The 11,140-nt window shown below is 45.3% G+C and overlaps 1 protein-coding gene across 1 annotated transcript in view; it reads right to left on the bottom strand.

Annotated features, from left to right (window-relative positions):
- myocd (myocardin) overlaps positions 1–11,140 on the bottom strand; it is a 31,102-nt gene that overhangs the window by 2,376 nt on the left and 17,586 nt on the right. The window contains exons 4-12 of the mRNA XM_034225760.1: positions 10,114–10,289; positions 9,518–9,625; positions 9,135–9,430; positions 7,939–8,080; positions 7,358–7,858; positions 5,811–6,290; positions 1,147–1,278; positions 715–843; positions 99–156 (exon numbers count right to left, since the gene is read on the bottom strand). Of these exons, the coding sequence (XP_034081651.1) occupies positions 99–156; positions 715–843; positions 1,147–1,278; positions 5,811–6,290; positions 7,358–7,858; positions 7,939–8,080; positions 9,135–9,430; positions 9,518–9,625; positions 10,114–10,289 (2,022 nt within the window). The remainder of the gene's footprint in view (positions 1–98; positions 157–714; positions 844–1,146; positions 1,279–5,810; positions 6,291–7,357; positions 7,859–7,938; positions 8,081–9,134; positions 9,431–9,517; positions 9,626–10,113; positions 10,290–11,140) is intronic.

Genomic DNA, 11,140 nt, shown 5'->3' with positions numbered 1-11,140 from the left:
GGAGGGTCACAGCAGGTACTGGGCTCCCATACCAATGTGATGTCACACCCACTGCATGGCAGGGCTAGCTATGCTAACAGTTCTGTGTTCTAGCTTACCTCCGCTCTCTATGAGCACGTCCAAGAGTTCGTCCATCTGCTGACTTCTGGTCAGTTGCTGTAACAGAAGGAAAGTGTTGTTGGTTTTAGCAAAAAACTATGTTTTAACAATTGAAAATGTAATGCAGTTACATTGAAGCCTTTTACATGAAACATGTAAGCTTTTTAAGCGTTCTGCAAGGACTTGCAGAGAAGAGTTTTGGTAATACAAACAGACCAGTTTTTGGTTGTGGTAAAACTTAAGGCAAAAACATTTTTCAATGACAGGTCAAACTAAACTTGCTGGTGGACAAAGTGTTTGCAAGAGAAAGTGTTTCTAAATGACCTACCTGCTGATATATCAGCCGAGCCTCCACATGTTCATGTAGCTCTAACTCAACTAGTAACAGTTAGTTCAAACACTGTGTGTACGTCAGCTATTGGCTTCAGTCACTTGGTGATTGGAGTGTTTGAACAAAGCAAATGGATGAATGAAAAAAGGTGCAATACAGGTGATGGACTGAAACAGAAAAAAGAGGTGATGGGTGGAAAAGGGGAATCAGAGCAACGCTGATAGGTCAAATAGAATCTCTGGCCAGCCATTATCCACTGAACGTCAGCATGAGTTTCAGTTTACCTGCTTCACTGCATCCTCATAGCATGGGGGCTGTCTTAAGTCTGATGCATCTGAATCTGAGCTACTGAAGGCGGGGGGGCAGACCTGGCACTTTGGGCCAACATGCCGAGGAGAGGGCAATACTGACATCTATATGAGACATAGGTGAAAATGACGTTAGCCCAACAATTAGAATAGGGAAACTTAGCAAACGTGAGTGTATTGCCCATTTCAAAAAAATAAGTCAAATGAATAAATAGAAATCAGGCCCTCAGGATCAAATACTTGTGTCACATTAAAGATTTTGTTTTGATAACATGGTTGGCGTTGTCTTGTTGTAAAGGAAAAGTCACCATCATGTGAGGGAACAGAGAGAGTGACAGAACTGTAGAGACACATCACAAATGAAAGAGAGGGAAATGTCAGCTGATTCTGTTCATGCTCAGCGTTTACCTTGGGCTGCAGGGGGTGGGGCTCCGGTCGGGCCGGATCACAGGAAGGGGGGGGGTGGAAGACTCCCTGAAGGGCTTGCTGCTCAGAGGGGTACGGAAACCCCCCTGCCTGGACACCACTCTTCTGCTGCATCTGTAGGAAGGAGCAGGTACATGGAACCATGAAAAAACTATACATACAAAATGATACCCATAAATATGAGGAGATCAAAATACAAAAGAGATATATATATATATATATATGAAGGCAACATCAGAGATATAGTAGACATTTGGCTTGTTTTCCACAGAATGATTAGTAATGATGATCAGCATCATCTGGTCAACATGTTCATTTATCCAATATGTAATCAAGGGTTAACGTTTGCTAATTAACTTAAAGAGATAACTCAACTAAGATGGCAAACAGGCTTCACCTGCAGTACAAATTGTATTGCATATCAATTAGGGCCGGGACTTTAACGCGTTAATTAAGATTAATTAATTACACAACAATTAACGCGTTAAAAAAATTAACGCATTTTAATCGCACTTATTTTTGCACCGCGGAACGTTTCTCACTGGATGAGTTTCAGGCGTACCGATTATACTGGAGCACCAACTAACGTTCATGACTTCAGACAACAACAAACCACAGTGAACAACAGTGGGAAATGTTGTTTTAAAAAACGGACGGATGGAAGCGTCGATAAGAGCACGGTTGTGTGCAAATTATGCAAAAAGGAATTCGCATATCACCGCAGCACATCAAGCCTCAAGTATCACCTCAATGCAAAACATATAGCAGCTAGCGTGGACGTTAGCCTCTTTTATCGCGTTCACACCAAAAAGAGCCGGTACTAAAATTAGTTCATGAGAACCTTTTTACCCCCACGAAAGTCCCTGCTAGAGAGCAGAGAGCTGCTAGAGAGCAGGGACTTTCGTACGGCTCTCTTGTGAGAAAAGAGCTATATTTCTGATTGGCTGGGCGGATTGCAAACCACGCCCCGTAAAACTCCCAAAAAGTTTTGTGAAGCCGCCATTTTATTATCCTCGCATTAGCATTATTAGCATTAGCCCAGCGCAGAAACGCAGAGAGACTAACTTATGGCAACACAAAATAAAACATGGGAGCGGTGGAGATGAGGAGGTGTCGGCGTTCTGGCGATTTACTCGGAAGGCTGCTGGGACTCCCAGCAGCTTCTACTGAAGCCAGTCCCCCAACTCCGGGGACTTCCGGCCGGGGACTTTGGGCGGCAGTATACGCCGTGAAGTGGTTTGCGGCCTGCCAGTAAACCCAAAGCAGAAGAAGAAGAAGTGACGTCAGCGGCTTAATTTGACTAATCCACCCCCAGGTTCAAAGAGTTCTCGTGAACTAAATTCTCATGAACCTTTGAGGGAAAAGTACTGCGGTGTGAATGCGCCTAATGGTATACTAAAATCCATGTGAAAAAAATTGCTTCTCACTGTTCTTAGGTCAAATATTTATATGTGATTAAAAATGCGATTAATTTCGATTAATTAATTACAAAGCCTCTAATTAATTAGATTAATTTTTTTAATCGAGTCCCGGCCCTAATATCAATATATTTGCCCTTTCATGTGTAATCCACAGGAGGAAGGAGATCATCTGTCATTATTGTAACTGTGGTTTTGGGTTTACCTGATTTAAATAATGTAAAAGAGGAAACATTGGCTCATTCCCAGCACCTCATTACGGAGGTATGTTGTTGACAGTTCTGCTGTTTAAGTGGCCGTGTCAGACCTGACCTTTACCTCACCTACCTCTATTAAAGGGGACCTATCATGCAAAATGCACCTTTGTACGTCTTTTTATACTCACCAAGTGGCAGAAAACACAACCCTCTCTCTTTTCCTCCATACCCAAATCTCTAAAAACGGGGCTGCAACGGATCTGATACAGACTGATCCAGATTTTAAATACCTCTGACGTCAGAAACAAGGAGCTCCGCCTATATGGGCAACTCTCCACCTATCAGGGGAATGAGAGGTTGCCGTGGCATGGTAACAGCATGGTAACATGACGCTCGTGCCACGCCCCCTCCTTTGCAGGGGGGCGTGGTCAGCTGCAGCGCATGCAGAGACAGGGTGGAGGAGAGCAAAATAGAGCGAAATGAGGCATGGCTAAAATGCATGATCTGTTTGGTATTTTGAAAAAGAAAACGTATAAATATACCTTATAGGTATGGCCCTACAATATATTAATCAAATATAGCATGATAGGTCCACTTTAAGCTTACCATTGATAAAAAGATGCTACATTGGCTGTGAATGGAAAGGATGTATCTTTCCATCATGTCTTTTCAGACATGTGAGACCAGGCACGTGAAACTAGATTCTGAACTTTTGACCTATGCGCACTACGCATTCTAAATGGCGCAATAAAAGCGTAAAAGTTCCAGCCACAATTCTGAGAAGGCACTTGTGGTTTTTGACGCCTTGAGAGCAGTTACAGCGGGTATGAAGACAATTAGGCACAGGATGCAGGCGGCCTACGCAAAGGGTCGAATCAACTTCCTGGGCCAGAGAATCGTAGAGACAAGCTGCCCTTATTGTCTCTGCTAATAAATGAAAGTATAAAGTTTACATATTTGAAATTAAATGTTTAAAGAAAAAACTTGATTCTAAACATGACATTGACAATGTGTTCTGCTTTCATGAAAAATGTTCATATCCCCTCTCGTTAAAATTACATATTAATACTATAAGTCTTTATTTGTTTTAATTTTAACTTTACATTTTGAATTGTCCATTAAGTAAAAGTTGAACATATGTGACCTCCTTCTCCCTCGAAGATAGAAAAGGGGAAAGCACCTGACGCAGAGAGGGAGGAGGCAAGAGACTATGAAAGATGATGTGTGAAGAGAAAGGGGGGCTGTTTGAGGCTTGAAGGGACGTTTTTTTCCCGACCCAACTCCTGGTCTTCCTCGTGGTTTATGAAGGTGTCTGCTTGGTCTCAGAGTGAGGTAAGAACACCCTTCCTTGGAAAAGGCTGACATTAGTTGATCATTTGGATTTAAATTGTTTAAGGGGAATAGAAACTCTGCTAAGGTTAAACTATAGTTTCACATTGGTCACTGTGGTTGATGTGGTTTTGATTGATGTTGAAATATGACATATACTCTGCTGATGGGGTGATGTCACTGCTGTGACATTAATGTTTGACTCTGGCTGTGTTTGATATTACTTTTGCATTGTTTTGATTGGTATAACTGGGGATCAAAATTGGGGGTTAGGGATTGTGGGTTCTGAAGCTGCCCTAATTACCAAGGGGTCTCCCAACGACACTTCCAGGGGCAGTTTAGATACTGCTCTGGGGTTCTACTAGCCCACCAACACCTACTACACCATACACTCCGTTTTGCTATCCTAGCGGTCGGACATCCGAGGCTGGAGTGCCTGAAATAGGGCAGCGTGGTGTTAGAGGCCACACTGTAAGGGCCCCCCTAAACAGATTACGGTGATCTTGCGAGTAGATTCTGGGGGGTTTAGTCCTAAAAACATTGGACGGGTCAATATAGTATATGCAGATGAGACACACAAACACCCAGACATGCACTTTCTACGCTGCTATGGACAGTCTTGCACTAATGTACACTTTTTACAGATTTTGAAGTGACTGTTACTTTGTATATATTGATTGTTGTGATTTATGTTTGTCTTTAATGTGTGCATATGTATGAATGTGTCTGTTGATTATGTATGTGTATATATATATATATATATATATATATATATATATATATATACATATTCTTATATATATATATTTGTATTTTTTATTCCTCAGGATTGTGGGAAACGGTATTTCAATCTTTCTGTCTGTATACATACAATGCAAAATAAACTCTTACCTTGATCAAATATCATATTAGAATAGCAACATGTCTATTTCCTACATTCAGAACAGTATTATGCAGAGGTGGTACCCAGATCTTGTACTTAAGTAAAAGTATAAGTACAAGAGTATAGGAATACTCTGTTACAAGTAAAAGTCCTGCATTCAAAATGTTATTTAAGTAAAAGTACAACAAGTAAAAGTAGTCGTTGTGCAGATTGGTCCATTTCAGAATAATATATATGATATGTTTTATAATGATTGATCATGAAAGTGTTCTCAAAGCTGGTAAAGGTGCAGCTAGTTTGAATGACTTTGTATACTGCAGGGTAGCTGGTGGATTTACTCCAGGTGGAACTAAAGTCTGATTCAACACTTGATTATATTTCTCATCATTCATCCACATCTGTGAAGTAACTACAGGTATTAAATACATGTTGTGGAGGAAAAGTACACCATGTACCTCTGAACTGTAGTGGATTAAAAGTACACCATGTACCTCTGAACTGTAGAGGAGTAGAAGTACACCATGTACCTCTGAACTGTAGAGGAGTAGAAGTACACCATGTACCTCTGAACTGTAGAGGAGTAGAAGTACACCATGTACCTCTGAACTATGGAGTAGAAGTACACCATGTACCTCTGAACTGTAGTGGAGTAGAAGTACACCATGTACCTCTGAACTGTAGTGGAGGAAAAGTACACAATGTACCTCTGAACTGTAGTGGGTACATGTATCTCAAAACGTACTTGAGTAAATATACTTAGTTACTTCCCTATTATGTTAGATACATAGTCTGACTCAACATAACCTAAATACATCCTACCTGCATGCTGTGTGCTCTGTTGCCCTGGGGGTGGGGGTGGCCTCTTCCCGGAGGGGGGGCTAGCAGGTATGGGTTGTTAGGAGACGAAGGCTGGGGGCTAGAAGGCTTTCCAATGGGGGAGTCCTGAGGGGAACACTGTGGACTGAGGAAAGCAGACATTGTGGGGGGGCTGCCAGAGGTAGCGTCCATACATGGTGGCCCCCCGGGGCCCCTCATGTTGGAGGCGGGTTTGCTGCAGTGTCCGACATCCTCCATGCAGCTGCTGCGAGGAGAGCACTTCAGCAGTTTGGGGGAGGACAGAGGGCAGCTGGGGGACAGGGACGTGGGCTCCTGCTTGATTGTCACCCCAAAGAAGTGCTGGCTCAACATGGCAGGAGTCCGCTGGTGGAGCATGGGGGGGTGAGGTGTGGGTGGGATGGTGTCCAGGGAAGCTCTATAGCAGCGCTTCCTCCTGTGGAGCTGCATCCTCAGCTCCTCAACCTACCAGGAATGATGGATGAAGTGAAGGTGAGCAGATAAAGCCAGATACACATTTGATTTAATGACAACAGAGAACATTGTTGGAGCTATATATCTCAGTGTTTCCCCTACCATTGTCTTGGCGCTGCAACCCGCCAACGGACCCCCGCGCCCCCCCTGAAATTCAAGGTGTTTTTTTTTTCGTTTTCTTTTTTAATAATACATATTTATAGCACCCAAATCGCAACTAATCTATATCTACTGTCACTTTTCACATTGAACATGTACTCTTTTATTAAATAAACTAAACACTTTCATTTTAAGTTATGAGTTTAGTGTTTTTGGACCTAAGAAACACTGATGCATTAATCAATAACAATAATCCACAGCTGCTCTCTCTGCTCCAGAGGATTTAAAAATAAAATATCCCAACAACATCTAACAACGTGCCCCACCATTAACCAATACAAAAACACTCGCGGACCACCTAACTCCACAAATATCCCAAAACACATCGTTTTTCTAGAACAGATTTCAAATCGCCTGAAAATGGTACAAACAAGTGGCAACATGTGTGACGAAGGTGTTGCGCTGGGCTATATCATTACATTGAAACTTAAGCTCGCTCCATTGCGGAGATATTCCTGTGAGAGTGCGGATACAATCTATTTATTTCAAATGTGAAATTTTACCAATATACTCACGGACCACTAGGGGCCGCTCACGGACCACCAGTGGTCCGCGGACCACACTTTGAGAAGCACTGCTCTATGTTAATGATATTGGATCATGGAAATAAATGCACAAACGGAGGTTCTTGTCCATGACTTGGATCATTGCCCTGCGTAAGTTCTGCTAACTAGTGCCTCAGCGGCTGTGTTATTTGAAGTTAATTATCAGTTTAATTTCTATATGATTTTGGCCGCTACAAACATGGTTCCAGGATTACGTTTCTGTCCAAGTTTTGGCTCTGCCTTTGACTTGTGTTGCAGTGCATGATTCTGGTGTTCAGTCAGTGCTTTCTTATTTGCTCCCTGTTTAAGGATGCCTGGCCCTGTGTTGTAACTGATATTCTGCATGGCACTCACCTGTCTCTGCTCCTGGTGCAGCTTCCATGTCAGCTCCTCAATCACCTTCTGCTTCTCCACCAGCATCTTGTCTTTTTCAGCTTCCACGCCATTCAAACCTCCACCCTCCCCCGACCTCGTCCTGCCCCTGCTCAGGCCCTCCTCCATGCTGAGCTGGGCCGGGGAGGGCTGCAGGGTGAAGAGCGTTGGCGAGGACATGGGCACGTCACTGAAGCTGTCTGGCAGAGAGCCAGTGAGGGACAGCTCTGAGGAGGCGGGGGAGATGGGAGGGGTGGAGGAGGTGCTGGGGTAAGGGTAGTAGCCCCCCTGGGACGGGGACTGGTAGGAGGACATGGATGCTGTAGGTGTGACAGGGAAAGTCACTGTGGTAATGTCAGAGGAGCCGGAGGGGGAGGAGCCAGCGTTGGAGTCCTTGAAGGGGCGGAGTCTCTCGATGAGGGCCGTCTTGGTCCCGGAGACAGGCATGCCGCGGACACGCAGCTGCTGCCTGAGCTCTGACACCTGCCGGGTAGAAGAAGACGTCCTGAAGGCTCTCTTATAGGTTCATACTTTTCTCTAACCTTTGTCTCTGTAAAACCTACCTTCAGATCATCCAGGTTAGCTGGCAGGGGCCCGGGGGGGGCCGGGGACATGCTGCTGCTGCTGCTGTACGGGTTCTTCACCGGGGAGGAAGAGCTGCTGTTGGCCTGACTGGATGGAGCTGACAACGTCTCACTGACTCCTCTGGGTGGGAGAACCACAGGGAGAACCACAGGGTGAACCACAGGGAGAACCACAGGGAGAACCACAGGGTGAATCACAGGGAGAACCACAGGGAGAATCACAGGGAGAACCACAGGGAGAACCACAGGGAGAATCACAGGGTGAATCACAGGGAGAACCACAGGGAGAACCACAGGGAGAACCACAGGGAGAACCACAGGGTGAATCACAGGGAGAATCACAGGGTGAATCACAGGGAGAACCACAGGGAGAACCACAGGGAGAATCACAGGGTGAATCACAGGGAGAACCACAGGGAGAACCACAGGGTGAATCACAGGGAGAATCACAGGGAGAATCACAGGGTGAATCACAGGGAGAACCACAGGGAGAATCACAGGGAGAACCACAGGGTGAATCACAGGGAGAATCACAGGGAGAACCACAGGGTGAATCACAGGGAGAATCACAGGGAGAATCACAGGGAGAATCACAGGGAGAACCACAGGGAGAACCACAGGGAGAATCACAGGGAGAACCACAGGGAGAATCACAGGGAGAATCACAGGGAGAACCACAGGGAGAACCACAGGGAGAACCACAGGGAGAACCACAGGGAGAACCACAGGGTGAATCACAGGGAGAATCACAGGGAGAATCACAGGGAGAACCACAGGGAGAACCACAGGGTGAATCACAGGGAGAACCACAGTACAGACGTGGGAGAATTTTCTTATAAGGCAAGCTTTCAAAAAGTATCTCTATTCATTGTTAAACGTCTTCCACTAATGCTACACACAGTACTTAGCCACCTTCAATGTCAACTTCAACTTAACTCACCGTTAAGTTCTGCTTGCTGAGAATAAGAAAGTGAAGCTTAACTAACGCATAGTAATCTGAATGAACTACTCCAGAGTTTTTAACCACATCTCATATTATCACCCTTCATTCTACATCACTGAATGTTCATGGAGTGACTTTACCCAAGCAAACTCCATTCACAACAAGACTGTACTGTCCTGTAGTTAAAAGCTTCAGAAAGGGGGGGGGGGGGGGGTACTTTGATTCAACTCACTTGTTTACTTGGGAGGGGAGGTGAGGCTGAAAGCTGAAAGACGGCTGCCGCTGCTGAGCCTGGGCCTGTGGAGTGTGTGTGTGCGGGTGTGTGTGAGCGTGCTTCTGCTGGCTGAGGATCTGCAGCTGCAGGAAGAGCTGCTGCTGCTGCAGGAGGCGGGCGTAGGCTGAGTCCATGGGCGGGGGGGACTTCTCTGCCTTCTGGTCCGGAGGAATGTACTGGTGGTACTTGAGCTTCTTCACCTTGGGCTTCACATCTTTGGGCTTCTTGTGCCGGTTCTTGTCTGAAGACTTGGACTGAGGAGAGGAAGCAGGGGACATTAGTGAGCGGCTCTTCACCAGTCAGTGAGAACCACACAAGCCAAGTGCATACATTTAGCTGACCTTCACAATAGCAGGGACAGGTATTGGGGGGGAAGTCTGGCTCCTGTCAGAAGCAGACAGCCCCTCATCCTGGCTGTGATCTGCGGGGGGGTCTCGTTGTGTTCGTCCCTGGTCACACATCACAATAAAACAGTGAATACAGTGCACACACCTGTATGCCCCCCAGTCCATAACGGCTGTCCATATATTCAGCAATGCTTTGAGCTAAATGCTAACAAGCTGCTGATCTCCCTCAGGAGAATGAGGGCCCACTGTATGTAAGTGATGTCCGTATACGCTCATCCAAATGGAAGTATACCTAAAATGTATTCCTTCTTTTTGAAAAGGGTTCCAGGACGTTTAAGTAGGCACTTAAACAGCGCTAATTATTTAGTTGTAAGGAGGTGGATATATATATATATATATATATATATATATATATATACATATATACATATATACAGTGATAAAACCTGTTCTGGTTTGAATTTCGATCACATGATCTTTGGCCTGAGGTCAATGGAGTACAGTGCAGGTTCTCTATGCCACCAGCAGAGGACAGCAGAAGCTAAGCAGTGACAGCAGCTGGCAGGGTGTCAGACAGACAGATGTGTTACCTGTGGGAGGGAGGAGAGGGCAGGTGAGGAGGAGGATGAGGAAGAGGAGGAGGAGGGCGTAGCGGCAGCAGCCTCTGACTCCTCGCTGTGCTGCTGCTCTGGAGACAGACTCTCACTGCTGCTGTCCTCCTCGAATGCGTACGAGTCCTCCTGCTGAGGGAACGTCCCGTGGTTCACTGAAGAAGAGCACAAAGGCCTTCACAATCCCATCATCAGCCACGACTTGAACCACTCTATGTGGAGGTCAGTCTGAACGTGAGCACATCCTTAACGTCACACGCTGGGTCAGAACGCCTTCTGTAAACTAGGCTGATTGTTTATCTCTTTGTTTCTCTGTCAAATGAATGTGGCTAACCTGTTCTAAAGCGCATGTGATGTCTCCGTGTTTCACTTACCTATTGTTTAAAAATAACCAAAGCTTGGTTCCTACAATCATTGAAATGATTTGATGGAATAGTCATTGTAGGTGCACAGCTAAAGGCTTGGTTGATCAGCCAGGAGAATGTGAATATGGAGAGGGGCCCTGAATGAAAGGCTGTCTCACAGCTTCCCTTTGGGGTGATGGCTTCTACACGTTTAGAAACACCTTCTGCCAAAGTCAGAACACGTATGAGAATCTGACTTTGCTGTTTGTGTCTTCTTCCTGATTTGCAACCTACAAAATAAAAACATTTGAAAGAGGTGATGTGCAACTAAGTTTGATTGGTGATGAAAAGAGCCTTTTATTAAAAAGTGTTTGGATGTGTGTGTCTGGGATACCCAGCAGCACACTCAGCCTGAGGTGTGACAGACTGACACCCCCACTCTACACACTTGGCTCCTCATTGGCTGTGCTGATAGTGAGCACAGCTTTAATCAGTTTTAATTGGACGAGCTAAGAGTGGTTATCTCACAGAGCTGAAGGCACAGAGGAGGTGGGGGGTGTTTGAGGTGTGTGTGTGTGTGTGTGTGTGTGTGTGTGTGTGTGTGTGTGTGTGTGTGTGTTATAAGATTCTCTTTTTGTATCCAAACATGTGACAGGCAGGAG

The sequence above is a fragment of the Gymnodraco acuticeps genome, unplaced genomic scaffold (genome assembly GCF_902827175.1).
Source record: "Gymnodraco acuticeps unplaced genomic scaffold, fGymAcu1.1, whole genome shotgun sequence".
In the NCBI taxonomy this organism is placed as follows: domain Eukaryota; kingdom Metazoa; phylum Chordata; class Actinopteri; order Perciformes; family Bathydraconidae; genus Gymnodraco; species Gymnodraco acuticeps.
The sequence above is the reverse complement of the archived record's forward strand: the minus strand, read 5'-3'. Positions and strand labels throughout refer to the sequence as shown.